Source organism: Rattus norvegicus, chromosome 12 (assembly GCF_036323735.1).
Source record: "Rattus norvegicus strain BN/NHsdMcwi chromosome 12, GRCr8, whole genome shotgun sequence".
NCBI classification, from domain to species: domain Eukaryota; kingdom Metazoa; phylum Chordata; class Mammalia; order Rodentia; family Muridae; genus Rattus; species Rattus norvegicus.
Window position 1 is genome coordinate 26,189,291 of NC_086030.1, and position 27,511 is coordinate 26,216,801.

Here is a 27,511-nt window from a genome sequence, read left to right on the forward strand (position 1 = left end):
TGCATAACCTCTGCATGACTCACACCTGTAATTCCAGCACATGGGAGGTGACCCCAGTCCTCAGTCAAACCCCCGTCCCCATATTCAGTCCTTCTCTGAACCCATCCCAACAACCAACACATGGCAGCAGTCACAGCAGGTTTATTAATGACCTAGGAAGCCAGACAGTGGCAAAGCAGTGTGAGGTGGACAGCCTGGTCTCCTGGGTGAAGGATCTGGGCCACAGGGACTGCAGGAATAGTCGGGTCTCCCAAAGAAGCAGGTGCCACAGTTGTCCCACAAAGACATGGAGAAGACCATGTTGAGTCACAACCCTCCCCAGAACAGTTGACTGGGACAGGGTCCTGAGCACGTTAAGGATCTCCAGACACCTGACAGGCTCAGTGGACGCCTCACGGACACCTCATGTCTGTAGCTCTAGGAGGTGACGGGGCTCTCTGGATGGCGAGCTAGCCAGGCTGGAGCTGTGGGCTTCTCGAAGGTCTCGCAGCACTCGGAGCAGCTGGGCCAGTGAGTCCTCAGGAGCTGGATGGGAAACGTTGTAGAGAGGGCAGATGTGGCTTCAAGGGTCTGAGAACCCCTGCCCATGTGTCCTTAGAGGCAGCTGAACCATCAACCCGGAGTCTCAGATGTAACCCTACCTCCGCCACGGCCTGTGGATGAGGTGCCTGCTTCTTCTGTTGCCCGGCTCAGGAGCTGGTGCTTTTCCCTGCAGAGGGGGACAGAGTGACGACCAGCAACCACAACTACCTCGCTGGGAAGGCAGAGCTGTCACCTGGGCTCCCCGGGCAGGGAGTGGCTCTAGGGTTTTCAGTCCACAAGGCATCAGCACGAGCCCCGCTTTTCCGGCCCCAGCCATGTTCCTCTGTAGCCCACCAATCAAACATTGAGAGGCCAGGAGCTCTCCCTGCCCAGACTTTTAAAGCTGTTCTCACCATACAGCCAAGCCTGACCTTGAAATTGCAATCCCCCTGCCTCGGCCTCCCTAGTGCTAGGAGTACAGGAATGAGCGCCATGCCTGGTCAGAAGGCCAGTGGCAAACCGAGCCAAGCTGTGTCACTGTGGCCTTGCAGGGTCTATGGGAATGAGCCGAATGGGGTCTGAAGGTCACAAATGCCAGTTATGGGAGGAAGTTAGGGGAAGGGCTGGAATGAGATAGCCTAGTCTAACTTGTGCTGGGCAAGCCCTCTTCCACTGTCCCACAGGCCTTGTTATTTCAATGTTTCTTTTTTTGTTTTGTTTTGTTCTTGATTTTTGTGGGTTTTGTCTGTTTTTGATACAGGGTCTCACTATGTAGAAAATGCTTGAACGCCCTCTGCCTTTCCAGTGCTGGGATTAAAAGCATTCACCACCATGGTACAGCATGGCAATGCAGGCCTGTAATCCCAGTACCCAGGAGGCAGAGCAGATCTTTGAGTTCCAGGCCAGCCTGGTCTGTAGAGCAGGTTCTAAAAGAGCCAGGCCAACAGAGCCCTAACTCAAAAGAGAGGGGTGGGGTGCGCTGGACATTAAGTGATGAAGAGCATTGGCTATGGGCTGGAGAGATGGCTCAGTGGTTAAAAGCACCAACTGCTCTTAAAAGGTTCTGAGTTCAAATCCCAGCAACTACATGGTGGCTCACAACCATCTGTAATGAGATCTGATACCCTCTTCTGCTGTGTCTGATGACAGCTGCAATGTATATAATAAATCTTGGGAGAGAGAGAGAGAGAGAGAGAGAGAGAGAGAGAGAGCACTGACTGCGCATCCAGAGGTCTTGAGTTCAATCCCCAGCAACCACATGGTGGCTCGCAACCATCTGCCTTGGTTCTGATGCCCTCTTCTGACATCAGGTGTACATGCAGATAGAGCATTCATATACATTAAATAAATAAGTAGGAAAAGAAAAGAAATTCCATCACTAATTTATCTGTTTTGGTTTCCAAGATTGGGTTATATGTGGCCTAGGCAGGTCTTACACTCACTGTATAACAGAGAAAAACCTCATCCTCCTGCCTCCACCTGCAGAATGCTGGGAGTATAGTCATGAACTCAACCCAAAGGTTCTTTTTGTTTTGTTCTGTTTTGTTTTTGGAACAGGGTTTCTCTGTGTACCCCTGACTGTCCTGAAACTCACTCTGTAGACCAGGCTGGCCTTGAACTCAGGGATCCACCTGCCTCTGCCTCCCAAGTGCTGGGATTAAAAGCATGCGCCATCATGCCCAGCTTTTTATAAAAAAAAATTAAAAACCTCATATTTTATATGTATAAGAGTTTTCTGTATACACATGTGAATGTTTGTACAGCATGTGCTTGCATGCCTGGTTTGGGAAGAGTCCAGAGGAAGGTGTCTGACCCTGCTAGAACTGGAATCACAGACAATTGTGAGATTATCAGGTCAGTGTTCAAAACTGATGAGCCATCTCTCCCGCCCAGGTTTTGGAGGGAAGACCAAAACCCTGGAAGATCACTGAATAACAAGAAGGACCTTTGAATCACTTGCCTGGGGTCAGGATGCATGTTCAGACAAGCAGCCTGTTTGTGTAGCCCAGGAGAATGCTCTAGGGAGCTGAGATGGCCTTAGAGCATCCTCCAGCCTGGCCCCACCCAGTAGCTCAGAGATAATGGGGTCCAGGGACCCTGTTTGTCAGTGTTGTTTTAGAAAGCATTCTGGAGCCTTGGTGGTAGTCATACATGCCTTTAAATCCAGCATTTGGTAGACAGAGGCAGGTGGATCTCTGAGTTGGAGGCCAGCCTGATCTACAGAGAAAGTTCCAGGATAGCCAAGGGCTATGTATGCAGAGAAAGCCTGTCTTAAAAATATAAATAATGGGGTTGGGGATTTAGCTCAGTGGTAGAGCGCTTGCCTAGGAAGCGCAAGGCCCTGGGTTCGGTCCCCAGCTCCGAAAAAAAAAAAAAGAACCAAAAAAAAATATATAAATAAAACAAAACAAACAAAAATCAAAGAAAGAAAGAAGGAAGCAAGTGTCTCTTAATTAGCAAGATAGCTCAGGAACTCAGAACTCACAGACTTAGCTGAGGGCAAAGCCACTGTTCTGAATCATCTCCAGAAGACTGGGTAGATGGGGTCAAGTTAGCACAGGAAGCAGTTATGGCCATGACCCCTGCTACCCTAATAGGAGATGACCTCATGATGCAGACGGGCAGTGGGAAGGCGCTTGGCCTCATTAAAAAAGAAAGAATGTGGGGTTGGGGATTTAGCTCAGTGGTAGAGCGCTTGCCTAGCAAGCGCAAGGCCCTGGGTTCGGTCCCCAGCTCCGTAAAAAAGAAAAAAGAAAGAAAGAATGTGGGGCCACAAGATGGCTCAGAAGAAAAGGAGCTTGCTGCACAAGCCCAAGGGCCTGAGTTCAATCCCTGAGACCCACGTGCAGTGCAAACAGAAGAAGAGAACAGACTCTATGAAGTTGTCCTCTAACTCCACATGTATGATGTGGGAACACAGGCCCCCCATGTACACATTAGATACACACAAAACAATACCAAAGAGAGACGGCCAAGCTGGGCATGGTCAGTCAGGCCTGTCATTTCAGCTTCTGAGAGACTGAGACAGGAGGATCACAATCCCGGGATACATACATTGGAAGACCATGAGGACCAAGGAGAGAGCTAGCCGATTGGTAAGTGTTTGCTTTGCAAGCACGAGAACTCTAGTCTGAGCCCAGTTTCCATGTAAAAGAGCTGGCACCGTGGTGCTTGCTTGTAATCCCAGAGCTGGGGAGGCAAAGATAGGCGGGGATTCTGGGCAGCCAATCTTGTCAAAGCAGTGAGCTCAGGACTGATCAGAGATCTTGTCACGAGAAATAAAAAAATAAAAATAACAAAGGAGGATGCTGGAGAGACGTCTCAGTGGTTCGGGGCATGTGCTTCTCCTCAGGAGGGCCTGAGTCATATTCCCAGCACTTAAAACTCCAGCTCACGGGCATCCAGCATCTCTGGCTTCTGTAGGCGCCTGCGCTTGTGCGCATGCGCACATGTAATTTAAACCAATGAGATTAAACGGAACTAGAAACAAAAGTGGGGGAGATGGCTGGAGAGAGGTGAAGGGTGCACAAGGCTCTTCTAGGGCACTGAGTTCCGTCATGTTTGTTTGTTTGTTTTGAGGCAAGGTCTCACTGTGCACCCTTGGCTGGCCTAGAACTTGCCATGCAAATTAGGTTGCCGTCCAACTCATAGAAATCCTCTGCCTCCCAAGTGCTGGGGTCAAAACTGTGCACCCCACACTTGGATAAAAGTAAATCTGCCTCAGGCAGAAAACAAACACGGAATCAGAGGCAAACAAACAAACAAACAAGACAGAGGGCGGCTGTTGCTTAGCAACCAGCAAGCCCTAGCTGCAGCCCTCAGGTTGGCACATTTGCTGCTGCCTCTCCTTGAGCCTCCTCACCGAAGAGCAGCCTCTACTCCTAGCAGGTGTCTGTAGATGAGCTGCGCCTCAAGGTCATGGTCCAGTGGGTCATTCCACTCCTGCAGGGTCACCCGAGAATGGGTCTTGTCACATCCCAGATCTGGAGGCACAGAGAGGGCAGAGTTATAATGGAAATGCCACGCCCAGCTTCCTGGCAGTGCAGAAAAGGCAGCACTCCAAGCCTGGTGTAGGTGAGGATTCATGGAGGGTCCACTAGGGGGCGGTAAGATGATCCTGCCTCTGCCTGTCACTACTCACATTTCTGCTCGCAGTAGATCATCGTGGCTTCAACTGCTGGACCACAGAGGATATACTATGGAAAGTGGGTGTCCTGTGGCATTCAGATCTGGAGCTGGCAGCATTGCAGAAGGTCTGTCTGAAGGTTGCCCTGAACTACGTGATCATGGCAGGATGGGCCCGAGCTTCCTCCACTGGAATGAACTGGTCCTGCTAACTGCCAGCTTTGCCCACTATCTACCTGCCCACTGTAAGGCTCAGCTGTAGACTGAGAAGCAGTAGAGCTGTTGCCCAGAATCCCTGAGTGAGGGGCATGGTGTGGCTCGTCGTAGCCTGCCTACCTAGCATGTTGGCGGACCTGAGTTCCATATGCAGATACACACAGGCAGACAGACAGACACACACATGCATGCATACACACACGTGCACACATATCCTAGTTCAGCTTCTTCCTAGTAAACTGGGATCTCGAAGGTTGTCTCACGGACTACAGAGAGCCCCGCATCAGTTCTCAGGAGGGAACTGCTTCCATGGCTACAAAGCCATCATTGCAAAGCCAGGGCAGGGCAGAGCAGGGCAGGGCAGGGCAGGGCAGGTGCAGGGGCAGTGCAGTCAGGGTGGACAGCTTTTTCTATGCCAGGTTCTGTGGACTGAGGCATGGAGGGCGGAGGGCTCCAAGCTTCTGTGAGTGGGTAAGGTCTTGAAATTTCCAGAACTGATGGACAGGGTGCCATGACTATAATGCCAGAACTCAGGAGGGCCAGAAAGTTGGCTCAGCAGTTAAGAGCACTCGCTGCTCTTCCAGAGGTCCGGGGTTTCATTCCCAACAACCACATGGTGGCTCACAACTGTCTGTAACTAGTTCTAGGGGATCCAACAAACTCTTCCAACCTCTACAGGCACACACACACACACACACACACACACACACACACACACACGCTACTCACACAGATACACATGCCTATACATAAATAAATCTTTATTAAAAATAAATAAAAATCTTTTAATTCGGGCTCTGTCAGAGCATCCAATGAATTCACTCACAGGGGTCACACTCCTTGCTACACCACGTGGTCACAGATCTTTCTGTGTCGAGGACCTGCAGGCCTGGTTGTCTGTGGGCAGCTTTGCCATAGATAAGCATGTAGCCTTCCAAGCCGTGAGAACCCCTCTCCCAGCCTATGACCTTCTTGTGACAAATACAGAGTAGGGGGGCCTAGGCCAGTACTCCTACCTGTCTTTTCCTTCTGGTGACAGCAGCTCCACTTGTCCCCACGGAAGACGCCAGGGTGGTAGGAGCCCAGGAGGCTGGCATTGTTGGTAATCACTTTGCGCAGTGCAGATAGCCACTGGTTCAACTCGTTCACACACTGCAAGGATAGAGGCTCAGAAGTCCACCTCTTCCTCCCATAGGCAGGCATTCTCCTCTGAGCCACTCTCCCAGCCCCTCACAGACTCTCTCCTTGGTACACATAAGCTAGAGTAATCTGGGAAGAGGGAAATCAAACGAGCAACGGTCTCCATCAGATTAACTTGTAAGAAAGTCTGTGGGGCACTTCTGACTGATGACTGATGTGGGCCCAACCCACTGCACGCGGTGCCAACTGTTAGCAACTAGTCCGAGGGTGCATAAGAAATCAGGCTGAGGGAGCCACGGGGAGAGCAAGTCTATAGCTGCATTTCTCCATGGGCTCAGCTTCATTTCCAACCTGAGATCCTGCCTGGCTTCTCCTGATGTTTGAGTGCAACCTGTAATCTGTAACCTGCAACCCCTTCCTCACCAAGTTGCTTTTGGTCACCCTTTTTATCACAGCAATAGAAACATAAGACACACATCTTCTAGGGCAGGCATTCTACCACTGAGCCACGCCCCCAGCCCCTCACTGGGGGATTCTAGGCAGGGGCTCTACCACTGAGCCACGCCCCCAGCCCCTCACTGGGGTATTCTAGGCAGGGGCTCTACCACTGAGCCACGCCCCCAGCCCCTTACTGGGGGATTCTAGGCAGGTGCTCTACCACTGAGCCACGCCCCCAGCCCCTCACTGGGGGATTCTAGGCAGGTGCTCTACCACTGAGCCACACCCCCAGCCCCTCACTGGGGGATTCTAGGCAGGTGCTCTACCACTGAGCCACGCCCCCAGCCCCTCACTGGGGGATTCTAGGCAGGGGCTCTATTGCTTGAATCATGCCAAAAGCACATCACTTGACATTTTCAGTATTTACTTTTGGAAAATAAGGCACTGAGTTTCAGGATAGCCTGACCTACAGTGAGAGTCTTTTAAAAAAAAAAAAAAAGACAGACCAGAAAAGGAAAAAGCAAGCTCTGAGTCACAAGAACCCAGCTGTCTATTCATCTAGCCACACAATACCTACATATGGAAGAGCAGTGGCAAACATGGACCATGCACTCTGGGCATAAGAACCCAGGACACTATATACACACAGCCTGCAGTACCTAATGTTGCCGACAGGGGGCAAAAGGGAGAGGAGGACAAAGTCCACATTCTATGCCCAGACACTCCTGCAGCTTCCTCCCCAGCGCGCTCTCCACAGGCCACACCTTGCACTGCAGGTAGACAGTCTGGGCCCGGCCAACATCGTCTGAGTAGATGACCTGCATGACGTGGGAGCTGCCGAAGCTCTTTTCCTCCACCTTCTCCGCAGCCCGGATGCTGGCCAGCTTGATGAAGACACTTTTCTGCGGCAGCCAGAAAAAAGAGCCTGAGGGGGCCGGGCCATGTTGCTCTACTCCCTTATCTGGCCTCCACATCCCCTTCAGTGGGTGACATTAGGGCTTACAGGAAGGGATCTGAGCAAGTCCCCTCTTGTTCCTAGCAGCCTGCTCTGTGAAGGGATCCCAGCCAGAGTCAAGAACAAACACCAAGCCCCTGGGAGGGGAGCACCTAATACTGAGCATCAGACTGACAGCTAGATGCCATGTGTTGAGGGTAAATGTTAAGGGTTAATGCCATGTGTTAAGGGTTTTGTCCACGGAGGTCTGCAGAACAATCAGTGTGCTAATACACTACCCAGCAAGTATGCTGCCCAATAAGAAGAATTTGTCCTATTTGTCATTTTGTTTTGAAATTGGGTCTCACGGAGCCCAATCTGGCTTTGAACTGTCTATGTAGTTGAGGCTGGACTTGGAAGTCCTGGGTCTCCTGCTTCCACCTCCCAATTGCTGGGCTCACAAACAAGCACCATCCCGGAAAGCCTCTCTGTTCGCTCACCTTGGAGCTGGATGTCTTGGCGAAGCTGAGGGCTTCAGTGGTAAGAGAGAAGTAGAGTTTCTTGAACGAGGAGGACGCAAGAGGGCCTTTGCCTTTGGTTCTGTGGATAAACAGTGGTCCCTCCTTCACAGGCGGAGCCTGCAAGTTCAATGCCCGCTGCAGGTCCAGCTCTGAAAGCAAGAAATAGGCAGGAAAGCCTGGCTATCAAAGGACGGGGGAGATTAGGGGAGGGGCTAAGACCAACTGGAGTAGAGTTGAACTCCGGAGTAGCTAAGGCAAACCGGATGCTGTGACTAGCGGTGGGCGGGGTCCTGTGGGAAAAGGGCTGGGGAGGAAGCTCGGATGGTGCGATGTTTGCCGAGCATGGAAAGAGCCTGAGTTAGACTCAGCGTCACAGAAACCCGGGCTTGGTGGCACATGCCTATTATCTCAGCCTTTGGGAGATTGGATTTAAGGTTATCCTTGGTAGTGAGTTTACGACCAGCCCTGGGTTACTTGAGACCCTTCTAAAACAAAACAAAAGGCCGGGGTTGGGCTTAGTTTTGGTGGGCAGGGCACTGGCGGGGTCACGTAACAAACTTGCACACAGGTCTTAGGCGATGAAGGTGGTGAAGTCCTTGCCTTCCTTTTCTTCTATGTCCACGAGCTTCGTAATGAAGTCCTTCAGCTGCACCACACCCTGGCGCACAGTAGGCTGTAGTGGTTCCATCCACGACTCTTTGGCCCTGGAGACCGGTGTGTCCATATTGCCTATGTTCTGGACCGCCTAGGGGTGACAGTAAGAATGACAGAGATTGGGGGTTGGGGATTTAGCTCAGTGGTAGAGCGCTTGCCTAGCAAGCGCAAGGCCCTGGGTTCGGTCCCCAGCTCCGAAAAAAAGAAAAGGAAAAAAAAAATGACAGAGATTTGGGGGAGACAACAGCTCATCCATGGCTGCCTAGTTCAACCTAGAGATAGAAGCTGAGGAGAGGTTACCTTACGCGGTCCCATAGGGAAACCCGGGATGCATGGATCACAGCATTTTGAGTCTTTGGACAACTGATAACTTGGGATCAACATTTCGGCTTTTTCTGCAAGTCTGTTTAATTATATTATCATTGTGTGTATGTTGGGGCTTGCCTGAGCATGTGAGGAACTCGGATGCCAATTTTCGGGAGTTGGTTTTCTCCTTCCATCAAGGAGCTCCAAGGATGGACCTCAGGTCACTAGGCTTGGCAGCAAGTGCCGTTACCTACTGAGCCATCTTGCTGGCCCTGAAAGTTTCATCCTACCATCAGACCTCTGCAATGCTGGGAATAAGATTAAAACTGGAGCGATTCCAGTTCACTAGACAGGCTTGGGCTTTCTGTGTCTCCCTATGTGTGGATGGGGCTCTCAAGAAGTAATCATGAGAATGCTTTTTTTTCTTCTTTCTTTTTTTTCCTTTTTTTTTTTCGGAGCTGGGGACCGAACCCAGGGCCTTGCGTTTGCTAGGCATGCGCTCTGCCACTGAGCTAAATCCCCAAACCCCATGAGAATGCTTTTAAACTGCAGTACGGTGCCATAGAGGATCAGTGGCCGGCCTGCAAGGCCTTCCTAGTGCCAACTGGTGCGACTTGCAGAGCCTGCCAGGGTCCCTTTGCAACCTAACTGCCCTTTCCGTCCCAATCTGCAGGCCCGCACCTTGGCCAGCAGAAGTAGTGTGCGACTGGTGCGAGCATCTGCATGCCGCTCTCGCAGGTGGAAGAGCTTGGGCGACAGGATGGCGGGAGAGAAGAAGCGCAGGCACAGGAAGCTGGTGACCGCGATGAATGGTACGTTCTGGGAGGGTGCAAAGAAGTAGAGACTGGTCAAGAAGCATATCAGTTCTGCAGGATTCCCTCCCTCCCCCAGCCTTCAGCTTTGCCGACGCGGGGCGAACCTGATGCTGGGCGCTGGGGAAGCGCTCCCGCACGCGCCTGAACAGCTGCCGAAAAGTGGCGCGGACCACAGCTGGACAGGTGCGAACCGAGCGGCATATGGCGCTCAGCAGCGCCACCAAGTGGGCACGCAGCGTCTGTGCGCTCTGCTCTAACACTTCAGCCTCCGTCTGTGGGCGGTGCAGCCCAGAGCACCTGCAGGGGATTAACCGATGAACGGTCAGTACTTAAGAATACGAGGCAGCTGGGGGTCCCATTTGACATCGGATACAGAGAGAAAGGACATGTGAACCCAGACAAAAGGAACCATAAACGCCTTTACACAGAACCTGATTTGGCACCGTTGTGCACCCAGCGGTTTCCCCGGCCTCACCCTACATCCTTAACTTCCACTTTGCTGGGGTCCAGCTCCACATACTTCTTCTCCTCGAACACTCTGTCAATGATGGGGCCCAGGATGCCATGCAGATAGCGCATCCCTGCCACCTGAGGGCCACCATAAAGCACACCAGTTAACCACCCCGTGTGCCATCTGCCTGGAGTACTGACTCAGATTTGGGGCCAGATGTGCAATTAGGGTAACTTCTGAATGTGTGTCTACATGCATGCGTGAAGAAATGCATGTATAGATGAATTAATAAATGGATGATGGAAATATCTGGCCTTCAAGGGCCCAGCCACAGACAGAGGGTCTGTGTCTGTAAGATGACCAGGCAACCTCACCTTCAGAAAGGATTCCATGGACTTTGAGGCCAGAGAATTGCTCCGGAAGAGGGTGTTGGCCTCACCTGCAAGCAGAAGTTCAGTGGGCAGGGATCTGAGATGAGGCCTTGGAGGCAGGAAGACAATAGGACCTCGGGGATGACAATAGGACCTCGGGGATGGAGTCCCTAAGAAGCCCCTGAGTGCATGGTTTTCTCAGCATCTCCCACCTGCCCCACCTGGACTACTCTTTTTAGGGAGGGAACAGCCTTGCTTGCACTTTAGAGGGGCCCCTGAATGTGCTAAAGAAGGCCTCATCCACCCTGCCTGGGGCAAGTCCTCTCAGGCCTCACTGGTGCGGCCCAGCTCCAGCTGAAAGAGCAGGTCCAGAAGGTCCTTGGCCAGCCCCTGCCCCAGGAAGAGCTTAAGCAGGGTGGTGGCCACTTCCTGGCGACACTCAGCACTGGTTGTCTCCTCAATGACAGGAATCAGCTGTCCTGGGCCCTGCAGAAAGGGGTAGTGCTCAGAGCCACAGGGAAACTCAACCTCCCCAGGGTTAAGACCCCAGAGCATCATGGGAAGGTTGTTTGGGCAGAGGGTGGGGCCCACTGGATAGTTGGTTAGTGTTCTCCCAGCCCCCGGAGTCAGTTTATTGCTCTGTAGAATGGATTCGGGACAGGCGAGCTGCTCATCTATCCGTGGATGCTCCCCCACGGTCTCCTCCAGGGTCTCCTCACCTGGGTGCCCAGCTTCACCTCCTGGCACAGCAGCTGTACCAGAGGCTGGTAGTAGACAGACGGCAGCACTGTCTCATCCCGCAGCCGCACCTCCAACTGCAAGGAGCCCAGGTTGCCCCTGGAAAGGGCAGACTGTGATGGCTCCACCAGGGACCGAGTTTCCCTGGGCCACGGCCACTCACGAAGGCTCATGCTTTCTCCTTTGAGATTAGCAACACACTCTCTTCGCTTACATCGCCCCAGCCACTCTGCAAAGCACTCGCTCCAGCTTGGCCTTTCTGTGTCTGGAAGACCCTTCTTGCCCTATTCCCCAACGAACGACCATCGTTTTTCAAAGCCTCCAGGGAACTGTGGGATTCCACTTGTGCCTGCCAAGTTCACATACTCTAAATCATCAACTCTGGAACGCGGCCATTTCACCCGTGTGCGTTACCCAGGATGCACATTGTTAACTAACAGAGAAATTCAGGCTCAGGTAAGTTAGGCAACACGCCGTGGTAAATGTGACCACTAAGATTTCTTACTGTGGCTCCCTTGGAGAGGCACTGACTAAGGCTTACTGTTCATTACAGCTCCCACTATCCTCCACACGTAGCACATGGAGGAAGCCACGCTGCCCAGCACACATCCATGTGCTGAAGCCATCGAGTCTGTCCTAGACGGCTAAGCAGATGCCATGGGCTGGCCATGCCGCTGGCCACCTGGCCTTGGCCAGAGAAGAATGTGTTCTTCAGGGATCCAGACTCATGGGGTGTGAGGGAGACCAAATCAAGCCAAAGTGTTTTCTAGATAGCGCCACCAGATTGAGCAGAAAGGACAAGACACCAAGTGAAGTTATCAAGTGTTTAGTAACAATAGGGCTTGAATTCTCAGTGATCTTTCTTCTTCTTCGAGACAAGGCCACACCATGTAGAGTCAGGCTAGCCCAGAACTCTGCAGTCCCCTGACTCAGTTCCTCAAGTGCCAGGGTTACAAGTGTGAACCACCCTATCTGGCCTGCACTCTTACATTTAAATATCCACCAGAGCTCAGATGGAGCTCCGTCGGAGTACTTGCCTAGCATAATAAATCCTTGGGTTGGATCCCCCAGTGTGGCATAGAATCCTGCACAGGAGTCGGGGGGACAGCCTGAGCTACATGAGACCCTGCCTCAAAAACAATTAACTATTTATCTGAAATTTAGTTTCGAGATAGGGTCTGGCTTTATCAACCCAACTGGCCTTCGATTTTTTTTTTCTTTTTTTCAGAGCTGGGGACTGAACCCAGGGCCTTGCGCTTGCTAGGCAAGCGCTGTACCACTGAGCTAAATCCCCAACCCTGGCCTTCAATTTTAAGATGGGTTACAAGTGTACGTCACTCCGCTGGACTCCAGGCGTCCCCTTCATGTGTACTCGCACGTGCCACAGTGCGTTGCTAGCAAGAGTCTACAAGACTCCCATGACTACATGACTGCTGAGCCATCTTTATAGCACGAGGTGTTCTAGCGCTTATCTGATTTTTACCTTCGTGGTGCTGGAGATCAAACCCGTGCCTACGGGCAGGCGCTCTACACTGGTGATACCCCCAACCCTGACTTTCTTATGGCACCTCTATTTTGGAGACTCTTGGGGAAAGAGGGCTCAGAGTCATGGCTCCGAGGCACTCTCTCTAAGGACTAGAGATCTGCAAGGAAGCCCTTTGAAGGGAAAGGATCTGAGGACATGTTCTAGAAAGTGCCAGAACATTCAAAACCAGGAGATCCATGCAGAACTTTTAGCTCAGAGGACAAGAATATAAAAAGGAAGCAGGAAGTGCCCACCTGGCTGCGGAAGGTGCTGGCACAGTGGACAAAAGCTGAGGGACACGTGAGCTGTGTACTCTTGACCCCTGACCTTTCTTTCTCAGCACACACCCCAGGGCCCGCTGGTAACACTCACTTGCCTTGACGGCTTTTGGACTGGTCGGGCTGCAGCCGGAACCAGCCCTCTTCCTGCTGGGCTGAACACAGTGTCTGGACATTGACTACCACCTGGAAAAGGGCAGATGGGGCTGGAACACGCAAGTCATCTCCTGGCTAAGTACTGAGCCTCTTTCCTTTCTTTTTCTGAAGCTGGGGATAGAACCAGGGCCTCACAGATGTTGAGCAAGCACTCAACCCCTGAGCTTCACCCCCTCTCCTCCCTGACGAAGTCTAGGCCAGGGATTTACCACTGAGCCACGCCCCCAGCCCCTCACTGGGGGATTCTAGGCAGGTGCTCTACCACTGAGCCACACCCCCAGCCCCTCACTGGGGAATTCTAGGCAGGGGCTCTACCACTGCACCAGGCCATTAGGCAACAATAACGTGATGGCTATTCTTGGTTGTCGACTTGACCACATCTGGAATGAACTAAAACCCAAAATTAGAGTGCACATCTGTTTAATCTGATGTGGGATGATCTACTTTTGGGGGAGTGGTTCAAGACTGGGTTTCTCTATGTAGCCTTGGCTATCCTGGAACTTACTCTGAAAACCAGGCTGGCCTTGAGCTTCAGGGATGGGATCTGCCTGCCTCTGCCTCTCGAGTGCTGGGACTAAAGGTGTGGGCTAGCATCACCTGCAGAGAAGACCTACTAGTTTGGGTCTTTGATGCAGGAACTTTTTGCTTTCTGCCTGCTTGTCCTTACCAAACTAGCAACTCCACTCCTTCACTAGATTAGAGCCCACTTATTCAGGACTCCAGCACACACTGAAGACCAGCTGTCCCAGCGGACTGAGCAACTACTGGATTCTCGAACCTTCTATTCACTGACAGCCATTGCTGGACAAGCTTGACCACAGCCTGTAAATCATTCCAACAAATCCCCCGGACCCTTGTCTGTCTGAGTTATAGAGAACCCTGACAATAACCTCTTTCATTTTTTTCTTTCTTTAAAAGAAACTTTCTGTTTTGTTTTTTTTTCAGACAGGGACTCGCTACATAGCACTGGTTGGCCTGGAACTCACTATGTAGACCAGGCTGGCCTCAGACTTACAGAGATCCCCCTGCCTCTGCTTCCTGAGTGTTGAGATTAAAAAGAGTGTACTACCACACCTGGCTTCCTTCGTTCTTTTTTTTTTTTTTTTTTTTTTTGGTTCTTTTTTTCGGAGCCGGGGACCGAACTCAGGGCCTTGCGGTTCCTAGGTAAGCGCTCTACCACTGAGCTAAATCCCCAGCCCCCTTCGTTCTTTTTTGAAGTAGGGTCTTAGGTATTCCAGGAACTACTGCTGCTCCCACCCCCACATCCCAAGTGCTTGAATTGCAGTCGTGAGCCACCAAGCCTGGCTTGTAATTTCATTTGTTGACACAAGATCTCACTGTGTAGTCCATGGTAGCTTCAAATCTGCAGCAATCCTCCTGCCTCAGACTCCCAAGTGCTGGGAAAGCTGCGATGCCTGGCTTACTTTTTATTTTGAGACAAGCTAGGGCTAAATAGCCAAGGCTGGCCATGAATTCACCCTGTAGTCCAGGTGGACCTTGAAAAGGAGATCTTGCCTCAGCCTGGCAAATATCTGGGATGGTAGGCTTGTGGCACTAGGCTTGGCCTCAAGTGTTGTTCTTCTCGGGCAGAGGGGCCCTTTACCTGTTCCCAGAGCACCAGAGCAGCTGGGTGGGAACAATGGTAACTTCACAATCTGAGAAAGCATAGCAGGAAGGGATACCAGATGCTGCAGGTGGTGGGGATAGCCTAGGCAGGAGTGGGTGTAGCCAGGGCAGGTAGTAGGGTTAGCTTGGGCAGGTAGTAGTGGTAGCCTGCGCAAGTGGTGGGGGTAGCCTGGGCACTTGGGGGTGTGGCCCGGGCAGGTGGGGGTGGGGCTGATACTTACTTTGCCTAGAAAGTCATTCCGGCTAACAAGATCCCAGTCCCAGGCCTCCACCAGCAGTGCTTCTGTGGCTCCCTTTTCCAGCTCAAACTCAAATGTCTCATTCCAGCGTGGGTAGCAGGATTTTTTCACCACCTGCTCCAAAGGGACAATGGACTCAGTTCACAGGGCTACCCAGCGCCAGAGTATAGTGGTACTAACCCCAGACACCTCCCCTGGCTCTGTACTGGTAAATGCTTCCAGATCCAACCAGCAGTGGTAGAGCAAGCCCATTACTCCAGCTACCCAGAAGGCCAGAAGACTAAAAGCTCAAGGCCAGCTAGTGCCATTTAGTGAGATTCTTACTTAAAAAAGAAGGAGGAGGAGGAGGAAGAGGAGGAGGCCTTAAATTTATGGGGTAAGGAAAATAATGATTGGGGTGATGCCTGACTCCTGCTGCTAAAAGGGCTGGGCGCGTGGCTCAGTGGTAGAGCCCCTGCCTAGAATCCCCCAGTGAGGGGCTGGGGGCATGGCTCAGTGGTAGAGCTCCTGCCTAGAATCCCCCAGTGAGGGGCTGGGGCGTGGCTCAGTGGTAGAGCCCCTGCCTAGAATCCCCCAGTGAGGGGCTGGGGGCGTGGCTTAGTGGGAGAGCCCTTGACCAACATATTCCGAGTACAGAGTTCAATCCCCTGTATTGAAGAAATACTTGATAAGAGACAGCACACTTCACCAAGAGGAAACAGAGATAGGCAAATCAAGACTCAGAAGCTGTTCCAGAGTTTCCATGTCCCCCACTCCATCCCCTCCAGTCCTTCCAGTTTCCTCACCGAGGTCTCCTGGGTCCGGCCATTGTAGTGCACTCGGACAAAAGGGTCAGATGCGCCATTCCGGTCTTTTGGTGCTAAGTCCCTGGTAATGAAACAGGGAGGGGATTACTGCTCCTGCAACTTGTCTGCAGGACAAAGTGACTCGGCAGGCTGGGACAGTTGCTCATCCATGGCTGCTGGACACTATACTGGCTGACTGCATGGCCATTCTCCCCTCCCCCACTACGATCACTCATAGCCCTTTGCCTACTGGCCATGAAGACTACAAAGGCTACGTCTCCTGACTAAACAGCTGCAGAAACACCCTGTGCCTGACTTGTTCAACAGAAGAGAAGGCAAGAACAGATGGGAAGGATCAGACATACAGCACTCAGGAAGCTGAGGCAGGAGGATATTGAGTTTGAGGCTAGCATGAACGACTGTCAGTCTGAGATGCAGAGCAAAACTGTCTCAAAGAGTAGGGGTGGGACTGCTTTTCCAAAGGTCCTGAGTTCAAATCCCAGCAACCACATGGTGGCTCACAACCATCTGTAATGGGATCCGATGCCCTCTTCTGGTGTGTCTGAAGATAGCTATAATGTATATAAAAAAAAAAAAAAAAAAAGAGTAGGGGTGGGCATCGAGCTCCCCCTACCGGACTTGCTAAGAGGAGGCTGATGTGGCTTGGCCGAAGTCCTTCGAGCAGAGGTAGGGAAGTGCTGGGGGCACATGTTTCCATGTTGCCCGTCCTGATGAGTTACAATGCATGCTTAAGTGGCAGTCTCAAGGTCCTGAAGTTTGGTTCTGTATGCAACCATGAACCCGTGTGTACAACACAGTGCCAGAGGCAGCCCAGTGCCAGCATGGCTGAGGAGGGTGGATGGAGGTGGGTGGGAGACCATGGATGAGAGGAAGAATCAGGGGCGGATAGGCTGTGGCTCAGCCATTCCTCAGGGCTCCAGCCTCAGGGTAGCCACAAGATATCCAAAGTGTCAATCATATAACACACATCCCTCCATTGACCAGAGACCACTTCCTCCCAAATGGGCCAACTGTCTCGGGCATATTCAGTGTCTTTTGTGGAACTGGCTGGCTGGAGGCTGCCCACTGGACTAGGGGTGGACTGGAGGGACTGTGCTGTCCTACCAGACGCCCTGTCTAAACATGTTATTCCCTCCTCCTTCACGGGGGGAGACCTCCATGAGAGACAGACAGCCCCGCCCACCACACACACACACACACACACACACACACACACACTCTCTCTCACACACACACTCACAGGACAGGGAGGAGGCTGAAGCCAGAAGGGAAGGCGCCTCTTATGGGGTGTCTGTGAGTCACAGCCAGGCCCAGACAGGAGTGGGGACAGCAGTTAAAAATACCCCAAGGCTGGGGGTTAGTCCTGTCACAGGTGACTCAGGCCCACATCCAAGCCATTATCCCATCCCACACCCTGTCTGGACATATCAAGACCTTTTCCTCCTTCCACCCCCTGAGAGACCATACACAACACGGACACACAAACACACACACACACAAACACATACCCATAGCACACACAAACACACACACACACAAACACATACCTATAGCACACACAAACACACACACACAAACACACACACACACAAACACATACCCATAGCACACACAAACACACACACACACAAACACATCACCACACCATACACACTACAGGAAACACAAACAAATACACACACAGACACATAAACATACCCACAGTGCATGCTCACGCACAAGCATGTACACACACACACACACCCCACAGTACGCACCAGACATATGCACATACATGCCACACATACCACACACATGTGAACACACAGGGGAAGTTTATGTACTGGAGCTGTCCACGGAAGCCCAGACCTAGCAGTGGGACATTGATATCTGAATGTTCAAGGGTGCACACAATAGCCTGGCAGTGGTGGCACACACCTTCAATCCCAGCACTCAGGGAGGCAGAGGCAGGGGGATCTCTATGAGTTTGAGGCCAGTCTGATCTACAGAGAGAGTTCCAGGTCAGCCAGGGCTACATAGAGAAACCCTGTCTTGAAAAAACCAAAAATAAAATAAAATACCAAAAAACAAACAAACAAACAAAAAACAGTTTGCACACAACCTCTGCTCCCCTACTTTTTAGGACCTAAAATTCCACTTTCGAGCATCATTTTAGGCTGATCAAGGTGGGGCCCCTACAATCCCAGCACTCAGGAGGGTGTGGCAGGAAAGTCATGAGTTCCAGGCCAGCCTCAGCCTCAGAGCAAAACTGAGCAAAAATAAAAGACAGGAAACTGTGGCTCAGTTGGTTGAGTGCTTGCCCTGGGTTTGAGCCCTAGCACAGCATACACCGGATACCGTGGTTCACACAGGTAACTCCGGAACTCAGTAAGTGGAGGTAGGAGGATCAGAAGGTCATGGTCAATGCTGCAAGGCTAAACCTTGTCTCAAAAGAGAGAGGGAGAGAGATAGAGCCAGCCAGCCAGCCAGACAGACAGACAGACACACAGACAGACACACAGAGACAGAGACAGAAAAGAGCCCAGAGGTGGTGGTGCAGGCCTTTAGTCCCAGTACTTAGGTAAGCAGAGGCAGTCGGATCTATGAGTTTGAGCATAGCCTGGTCTACAGAGCGAATTCCAGGGCAGCCAGGGACACACAGAGAAACTGTCTCAACAAAACAAGAAAATTCAGATCAAAAGAAAAGATCACCCTGTTCCTACGCCCTGTAGATTGGTCGCTCAGGCAACATCTCAGTGTCTGGACAGGCAGGCCATCTCTTGAGAGTAGAAGGAAGAAGAGGAGACCGGGCCTCCCCCACATCCCCTCCCCCAACCCATCTCACCTGGCCTCAAGCACAGAGCAGCGCAGCCGGCTGGCGTGGAGCCCTGGCACCACCTCCAGACGCAGGTGGATCTCACCCTGCACCTCCTCGTTCGGGTCCACCTCCACCAGGTGGGTCCATCCGATGAATCCTGCAGGGCTTCATGTCAGCCAAACACCCCTCACCCACAGACCCACCTGCCACCCCATCGCTTCCCCATCAGCCCCCTGAAGTCCTCTGGAGATTCCTGGTGATGGAAGGGGAAACTGAGGCTCAGGGGCCAGGCAGCAGTTTGAAGCGCTGAGATATTAGTTTATTGATTGTGTGGGGTTATGGCCTTTTGAGCTAGGGCTGACCGGCCAGGGGGTTCTCAGGATCTTCCTGTCTTTTCCTGACCATGCTGGAGTTATAGGCACAAGTAGTCATGCCAGGGGATTTGAACTCCGGTCCTCTTGCTTTCATGACAAGCGCTCTTCCTTGCTAAGTCACCTCCCTAGTCCCCTATTTTTTTTTCACTATAAAGCAGGGTCTCATGTAGCCCAGGCTGGCCTCATTCACACTTTGTAGCTGAGGATAACCTCACACTCCTGATCCTTCTGCCTTCTCCATCTCCCCAATGCCAGAATTACAGGAATGCGCAAACACAGCTCCTAGACCTTCTTTACCGTTCCAGACTTTGATTACGTGCTCCTGACCCCCCACTGGTTGTGGAAATCTCCTCAGTTTTCCCACCTTAAAACAAGAGAACAGTGACTCCCTCTAGGCTACGGGAATGATAGTCTGAAGACCAGATGTGGGACCTATAAGGGATTCACCACAGGGAAATGTACCAGGGGCACCTGGACAGCTCAGGCTGTCACAAGAGAGGCCACCAGCCTGGCCATGTCAGGAGGTCCCGTGAGTCAGCAGAGTCTATCATCCCCTCACCCCCACTCCCGGTCTTACAGACAGGAACAGGTGTGTGCCCCAGGAAGCCATGGGACGAGTCAGAGGCTCGGCTGGCAGAGCCCAAAGGACCCATGAACTCCTGGACTTGAATGGAAAGTCCAGAGGTCAAGACTGGGCAGTCAAACAGTGAGACCTGGGCAGGGCTGAAACCTCTAAAATTCAGTGTGCATTCTGGAAATAATCAAGTGGTCCTGCAGGCTGAACCAGCATCAGGCCAATTCTCTAGGGCTTGGGACCCATATGGAGGGACCCGGTGGAAAATAGGAGCTACATTGGGTGCTAAGTAGACCAGCAGAGGAGTGGAGCATCTTACCCTTTGGGTGAGAGGTTAGCTCATCCCTTGTGAGGCAGACCTTCCCGATCACATCGTCCCGGCTAGGGGTGGAGAGAGACTCAGAGTTAAGCTATGAAACCAGTTTGCCTGGAGCGCAGCAAACTCAGCCCTTACAGCTCGGCCTCCAGCCTCCAGAAAGCCATCAGCCACAGGACAGCTCCGTGGAGCAGAACACGAAACGCCTGCGCAGGCTGTGGACACTCATGGTACATGACTCATTTCTGCACGTGAGATTTACCACACACCAAACTCATGCCCCGTGGGTGCCCACTTCATAGGTCCTGGCGCCTACGCCCACCTGTGCCCACGGGTGCACACAAATGCATAAGGCAAGCATTCGTGTGCACCAAGTCAGTACTCGAGCTCCGTCCCACCTCTCCCCGACCCCTCTCAGTATCCCCACCAGGTTACAGAGAGGATATGCAAAGAGACCAGCAGTTGGGGTTGGGGATTTAGCTCAGTGGTAGAGCACTTGCCTAGCAAGCGCAAAGCCCTGGGTTCAGTCCCCAGCTCCGAAAAAAAAAAAAAAAAAAAAGAGAGAGAGAGAGACCAGCGGTCACAGCGATGGTCACATCCTGGTCCAGCAGCAGACTTACCTAAGGGCGTCTTCATCCATAACATAGAAGGCCACCATGTGGAATGTGGGGGGTAAATGTACTTGGTACTCTTCACCCCAGAATGGGCACAGGGTCTTCCACACAGTGGCTGTCCTATAGGAGAAGATGCCTCAAGACCTGGTCAAGCCACTTTCTTTGTGTCCGGTAATCGTATTGGCTCAACCTAAAACGGACCCTTCCCATCTCCCGGTCTTTGCTGTTGGCATCCTGTTCACCCTGGATCCATGAGCTACTGCTGTACATTTGGGGAAACTGATCCCACGGTTGACAATAGCTCAAGGTAGTGGCATGGAGGCGAAGCAGGAACACCCTCCCCCCAAAAACGGGGCTGTCAGTCACCTCATGGGATTCAATAGGGTCTATGGTTTTATGGGAGCTGAAGTCACCAGGGGTCCGAATGGAAGCTCAGACAGGTCATGAGGAACGCAGCTTTCTGTTTCTGTATGTATGGTGCCCTCAGAACTGCCATACTCCTCTCCCCACCCTGCTGTCCAAGCTTTAAAGAAAGCCCGACCTTAGGCCTAGCTGGCTAACTACTTCTAGGGGTCAGCAATGGTTGCCCCAGTCCAGGTGTGCCGAACAACCTGGTAGCTCTGGTCATGAACTTTAGAGAGCGGGGTCTGGGTGAGGGACAGAATAGGACAGCAAACAGCAGTCCATGGGGTTGGAGTTGGTGAGATAGCTTATCTGGTGCCCAGACTGATAGCCTGGGGGGGCCCTCATGGTGTAAGGAGAGAACCAACTCCTGTAGACAGTTCTCAGACTTCCTCCTATGAGTTATGGCACACTCTCTCGTCCCTCATCTTTAAATAAATAAATGAATTTTAAAAAAAAATTTAGGGGGTTGGGGATTTAGCTCAGTGGTAGAGCGCTTGCCTAGCAAGCGCAAGGTCCTGGGTTCGGTCCCCAGCTCCGAAAAAAAGAAAAAAAAAAAAAAAACAATTAGGGAGTTGACAGAAAATGCAGCCAGTGGAAGCGGCCCTTCCGGGCTTGAAGAACGGATTAATTAGGAATGATCTCTACGAGAGAGAGTGTCCCAGAGAGAGGGGCCCCAAGTCAGGGCACAACAAAGTTCTGGTGTCAGCCAGACTTGACTTCAACCTGGGTTTGTCAGCTTCTTAGGTGTGAGAGCCCCTGGCAAGTGACCTAGTCTGAGCCTTAATTTCCCCATCTGTAAATGGGGTTTAATGGTACAGTATCCGCTGTAATGAAACCCAAAGGGCTGTTAAAGGGTTAGCGGAGAGACGGGTGGGCAGCTCTGGAACTGCTCATCACTGTCTCTCTGGGTGGTAAAGTTTACAAAGATGGGCCCAGGCAGGTGACAGTTGCTTGCCTGCAGGGCAGTAGATAAGGCTAGCCCTGAAGTCTACAGTGGACAGGACCAGCTCGAGGTGGGTCTTTCTCACTGAGACAGTATGAGAGTCCCAAAGAAATTAGGGACTCCCAGCCTTCCTCCAAATCCGGAAGGGGCGTGGCTGGATGAGGGAGGTCAGCTTCAGGAAGGGAGCGGTACCTGATGATTGGTTCATTGTCCACCTTCACGATGCAGTAGGGGTCGCTGCTGCCCGTGCTGCAAAACAGACCGGCAAGGGACAGGGCTAGTTAGCTGCTCAATGAGGACCGGGCTGAGCAAGGCCTGAGATGAGGGAGGGTGATTAGGGTGGGAACCTTGCTGGGATCAGGGATTAACTTTAGGAGGCACGAGGGGTCCTGGGGGCGGGGCTAGGGGCTACGGGGGTGTCTAGGGTGGAAAATGCGCTGGGGGCGTGGCTTCAGTGGGACTGAAACAAATTTAGAGGGGCCTGGGGTTGGGGCCAGTGTATGTAGCACTGAGAGGGACCCTTGCTGGAGGGCTTGGGGAAGGGATTGTAGGACAAACCTAGTGAATACAGAACCACTCTGGGGGCGGGGTGGGGCGGGGCCTTGCAAACGCTAGAACCTGGGCGGGGCTTGGGATGCGGTGGGGGCGGGGCTAAGTAGGGAAGCTTCTTGCTGATGAGGCCAGAGAGAAGCTTGCTTGGGGGTGAGGCTTAGGAAAAACTCTAGGATCGAACCTTAGGGTAGCTCTGGACTTGGGAAGGTGGGCTCCTCACCGGGCTTATAGCCAGAGGGAGGGTGGGGCTGTCATCTCCCAGGCAGTGCCCCTCCTTCTGCCTGAGAAGGCATCCCAAGATAGTGGAGACCTAGGTGCCTTTTCCAGGCCGCAGCCCAGAGGCTTCAAAGCACACGCCCCTAGGAGCGGGATGAGAAGTGAGGGAGGGGCCTTCACTGGGCTTCCCTGTCCACGCTCCCAGTTGAGGGTTGAGGCCCTCCACTCTGCTCCTCCTCCAACCTTAACAGTCTCTGCAACAAGAGCTGGGCATCTCCCAGCACCTCTGATCTCCATACCTAAGGCTCTCCCTGTATGTTACCCTCTGGGCCGTTCTTTATCCTATTGTCCCTGCTGCTTGGAACAGCCTTCTCCAGTAAGAACCCTCTCCTACATCGGAGACAGTAGGGCTCCCCGGGATCTGGCCGGCTATCCCTCCTACTAAACTTTAGCACCCCAGGCCCGGCAGCAGTGCCCCTACCTACAGGACTGTGAGCTACATAGGTGTGGGTAAGTAGCCGAGCACAGGACTTGGCCCTAAACGGCTCTAGTGCTTACTGAATGAACACTCCTGGAAAAGGAGGACTGGAGAAGGCGGCGGCAAACCTAGAATTTGATGCAATACATCCTAGAGATTTGGGCTCTACAGGTTATGAGAGACTAGTGGGCAAAAAGGGGCTGTGCGTGGAACTATCCTGGGGTTTATCATTCATAAAAAGGAAGTGCGTTTACATGATAGAAACTAGGGGAACTCCAATTTCCATAGTGCTCTAGGCTGAGCCACATTCTCCAGGGTGTCATAGGAAGATTCTAAACCGGTGCTCGTGCTGCTTAGCCACGCCCTCGGCATCTCATTGGGGGATCCTAGACCAGGGTCAAACTGATGAACCATCTCCCTCGGAGACCCTCACGAGACCCTCACGGGGGATTCTCCTGCCTCTAAACTCTGTCCCGAGTCTCAAACTTCCTAATTTCTTAAGGGGACCTTAGAGGCAGAAGATGTCACTGGCATCAAAAGTCCCCCACATCCCTCCTCAAAAACAAAACAAACAAACAAACAAACAAACAAACAACAACAAACCCAAATACAAGAGCAAAACAGGAAACATCTGCCCCGGCTGTTTGGCTTCGGCAAAGTGGGAAGTATAACATCAGCTGATAGAGTAGCTTCCCTGAGTCTCTGAGACACCATAAGGCTGGTGCACATCATAGATACTGATCTCTGAGATCACACGAGTCCTCTCCTGCAGTGAGCTCCCCTAACGTGCACCACAGCTGCCCAAAGCTGGAAGACTCCGGGCCCCAAAGTGCGCCCCAGAAACAGAACACGTAATCGTTTTTTTTTTTTTTTTTACAAGGAATTCAGAGCAAGGCTCAAAGATCAGTGCCCGGCCGAGGTGACATGGAGCTGTTTAAGTTGTGTTCTCTAGGAGTTGGGGGTTTACCTCAGTGGTTAGAGCACTTGCCTAGCAAGTGCAAGGCCCTGGGTTCGGTCCTCAGCTCCCCCCCCCCCAAAAAAAGTTGTGTTCTCTAAATTCTAAAAAAAAAATCTAAAACCATTTTTTAAAAGAGAGAGAGTGTGTGTGTGTATACACTTGAGCACGCGTACGTGTTGAGAGAGAGAGACAGAGACAGAGACAGAGACAGAGACAGAGAGAGAGACAGAGAGGAGCGCGCATGTGAGTGCAAGTACCAGTGGCCCACAGAAGAGGATGATGGATCCCTGGAGCTGGAGAAACGCACCCCACACTGGGAACTGACCTGGTCTTCTGCAAAAGCAGTAACCATTCCAAACCACAGAGCAGTAACCATTCCAAACCACAGAGCAGTTTCCTTTTGTTTGAGACAGCTTCTCACTCTGTAACGCGGCCTAGACTCAGGCCTTTGATCCTCCTGCCTCAGCCTCCTGAGTATACGGGTTAACAGGCCTGTGCCACAGGGCTCATCTTCCATGGGGCCTGTGACCCACCAGAGTGTCCCCTCTGCCTTCCTACTGCTTCCTACCTCAGAGGTTCCTTGGGGTGGGGAACCTTCCTTTTCACTGCCACCCTAGCACTGCCTTCCTTGCTTGAGTGGATGCCCGCCTGAATGTTGTTTATAGGCAGGACTGATCACAGCAAAGACTCAGAGGCAAGAGGATAACCGGGTGGGCCGAAGAGTGATGCTGGGGGAATGGGCCAGAAGGCGGGAGCAGAGTGTGGAGTGGATAGATCCCCAGTGTACGGAGCAGGGCCCAGCAGCAGACCTGTTCCCTTCCCATCTACTCGCCACTTGGTGAGACTTATGGAAGTGCACCCCCGTCTTCACCATTCCTTCCTCAAGCCAGTGGCCACTGGCCCGGTCTGGCGACTTGTAGGCCTCTATATTTAGGGCCTTGGCAGTTTCTAGACTGGAAGAGGAAGGACAGGGCAAACCCCGAAATAGCCCTAGGCTTGTCCCCAGGGCCACAGTTAGGTTGTAGGAGCCAGTGAGGTACTAGTCACCGTGGGACTCCGCTTTTGCCCAGCTGACATAGGTACCCAGGAATGGAAGGAAGTCGTGAGTGGGCAGAGATGGGCAGAATCAGAACACTGCTCGTAATGGCAGCTGCAGAATAAATACAAAGGGATCGGCAAGTGTGGTGGGTGGGCACACTCATGTGTCATATACCTTGGGAAGGCGAGGCAGGAGGATGGTGAGTTTGAGACCAGCCTGGGATGCACGGGGAGGTATGCAGCCCAATGGTGCAGAGAAGGCTAAAACAATGAATCACAGCTCTTGACTTCACAATTGTCAGGATTGGCAACCTCTGGAGGCTTCTAGGTGAGCAAAATGTCCAAGGGCAAGGATAGAACCTCAGAATCCTTTCCAAAAGCACTAGGGAAAAGCATCAGATAGGAAGTTTGAAAAGGGCCCTGTAGGATGAATAGGAGTTTTCAAGGGGGGGCGTGTCTAAAAGAAATGTCAGAGGTTCTCAATATTTAAAAGCAGGATTAGTCAAGAGAGAAGCCCAAACGTGGGGACTGGCAGCTTTGAGATGGCTCAAGAGGCGATTTTCAGTTCAGAAACTGCATGCACTCAGCTGGCTACTGGGTGCAGGCACGAGAACGGTGGTAGGGGTGTGAGAAGACGTCAATGGGGCAGGCTGAGAAGCAGAGCCAGGAAAGAGATCCACAATCCCGGGTGGCCCCTCTCCTGGGGGTAGACACTTCTTCTCAGAGCCCCAGAGGGGTGAGGCCCAGGTAGAAGCAGCCTAAGAGCTTCTGGAGCTTGGCGCCAGAGCCAGCTGCTGGCAGGGATGGGGAGGAGGTGACAGACGGAAGGGGCTGCTCCTCCCAGCAGACACCAGCCAGAGGAAGCCAAGATGACCTGGTTTACCAATGCCCGGGGAAGGGAGGGAGGGCTGAGGGCTTGGGGGAGGGACTGGGAAGGCGGGGGGGGGGGGGTCGAGATCCCTTGTGGAGGCTCCTCTAGCCTCCATCCTAGAGACCTAATTTCCACCGGAGTCCCTCCTCCCTTTTATGCACCGAAACCCACCTTAAGTCAGCCCACCCTCCCCCTTCCCCATTGCCATGGCAACTGCTGAGCTGGCCTCTTCAGGCCCAGGGGGCCTTGAACTGGAACCGCTCTTGTCGCTGAGAGTGCTGGGAGAGTCCACCCGCCGCAGAAATGACCGCCCCCCCCTCCCCGACCCCAGACCTCCCCTGCTTCTCAGTTCTCTGTAGCCAGGAAACCCACCCGGACCCGGAGCGAACTTTGAACCCTAGGCCTCTGCCCCGCCCCTTTCTTTGGTTTTTATGATAGTCACTTCTTCCTAGGATTTCGGGCACTTGCTTCACAGAAAGGGAAACTGAATCTTTGCAAATGAGGACATAAGAAAGCCACGAGACACATTCTAGGAGTCACGCAGTTGATCTCGAGAACCCACTAAAAGCAGTGTGACAAAGGGGTGTCTGAAAGCTCCCCCAAATCTGGCCATGGATTAGAGAAAGCTTTATTAAGGATGGTCATACATTTTAGGAGCCCTAGATTCGCGACCTTGCTTTGACATCTTAAAGCTAACATTTCGTGTCTGTCGGCATCGGTTTTCTAATCTGTAAAATGGCCCGAGGAGAAACGCCTTGCAGGAAGCAATTAAAGGGAGAGGCAAAGTTAAAGGAGACTCTACGCATCCTTCCTGTCCCCGTAGTCGGTCCCCCACTTTTCACACCTTCATTCCTTGCCCAAGTGAGTAGCGAGTAAGTCCTAAGGACAACTCTTTGGGTTATTATGGGCTCCCGAACTAGAGAAAGAGCTCTGGTTTTTGGGGGGCACTCCGCCCCTCTCAGCTACACCCTGGGAAGTTCTTGCGATGCCACCCCAGTGCCAGCTTCAGTCCTTTAAATCCCGTGGTCTCCCATGAACTCCCGTTTACTGCCTTTCCCAGGTGGAGAAGCCCCTCCCTTGTCTCTAGTTTTCCCCTCCACCCTCTGTCAGGTATCCACAGCAAATCTCACTGTCCCCATTTTCTTAGCCAGTCCCCCTCCGTGGCTGCACACGCCACACCCTCTCCGCTGCTCTCCTAGTGGGGAAGCCCTGAGGACCCCCGCAAAGGTCGCGTATATAAAAAGGAATCCCGTCAAAGTTGGGGTGCCCACCCCTACTCGCTACTCACATGTCCTTGGCGGGCAGATTTTTCCCTTCTACGATTCGGATGGACAGCGAACTGCGCTTGGCCATTGCGGGTCGGCGACGTGGAGGCCTGTAGGGAGCGGTTCGGACGCCTGGGTCCCCTCCCGAGAGTGGGAGGGGGCAGTGAGAGTGGCGCTGCAAGCAGGCGGGTGCGGAGGCCAGAGAGGGGAGCGCTGGGGCGGAGGGATCTCCGCTACTCCATTCACCCC

At 52.6% G+C, this 27,511-nt stretch overlaps 1 protein-coding gene across 2 annotated transcripts; it reads right to left on the reverse strand.

Annotated features, from left to right (window-relative positions):
* Nucleotides 1–125: 125 nt before the first annotated feature.
* Rasa4 (RAS p21 protein activator 4) lies at nucleotides 126–27,511 on the reverse strand. 2 transcript variants are annotated; one of them, XM_002727953.6, is made up of 21 exons: nucleotides 27,286–27,511; nucleotides 22,077–22,133; nucleotides 20,543–20,656; nucleotides 19,926–19,987; nucleotides 18,686–18,815; nucleotides 15,841–15,922; nucleotides 15,038–15,169; nucleotides 13,129–13,220; nucleotides 11,213–11,330; nucleotides 10,829–10,979; nucleotides 10,497–10,561; nucleotides 10,147–10,259; nucleotides 9,776–9,968; nucleotides 9,538–9,675; nucleotides 8,497–8,641; nucleotides 7,876–8,045; nucleotides 7,206–7,343; nucleotides 5,880–6,015; nucleotides 4,385–4,505; nucleotides 642–709; nucleotides 126–525 (listed from the first exon to the last, which is right to left on the reverse strand). In XM_002727953.6, the coding sequence occupies exons 1-21, from the start codon at nucleotides 27,348–27,350 to the stop codon at nucleotides 404–406; spliced, it is 2,412 nt and encodes an 803-aa protein (XP_002727999.1). In that variant the 5' UTR covers nucleotides 27,351–27,511; the 3' UTR covers nucleotides 126–403. The 2 variants fall into 2 exon arrangements, with proteins under 2 accessions (XP_002727999.1, XP_038945998.1); XM_039090070.2 differs by lacking the exons at nucleotides 11,213–11,330; nucleotides 13,129–13,220; nucleotides 15,038–15,169; ... (4 more) ...; nucleotides 22,077–22,133; nucleotides 27,286–27,511 and having other exon boundaries at nucleotides 10,803–10,881.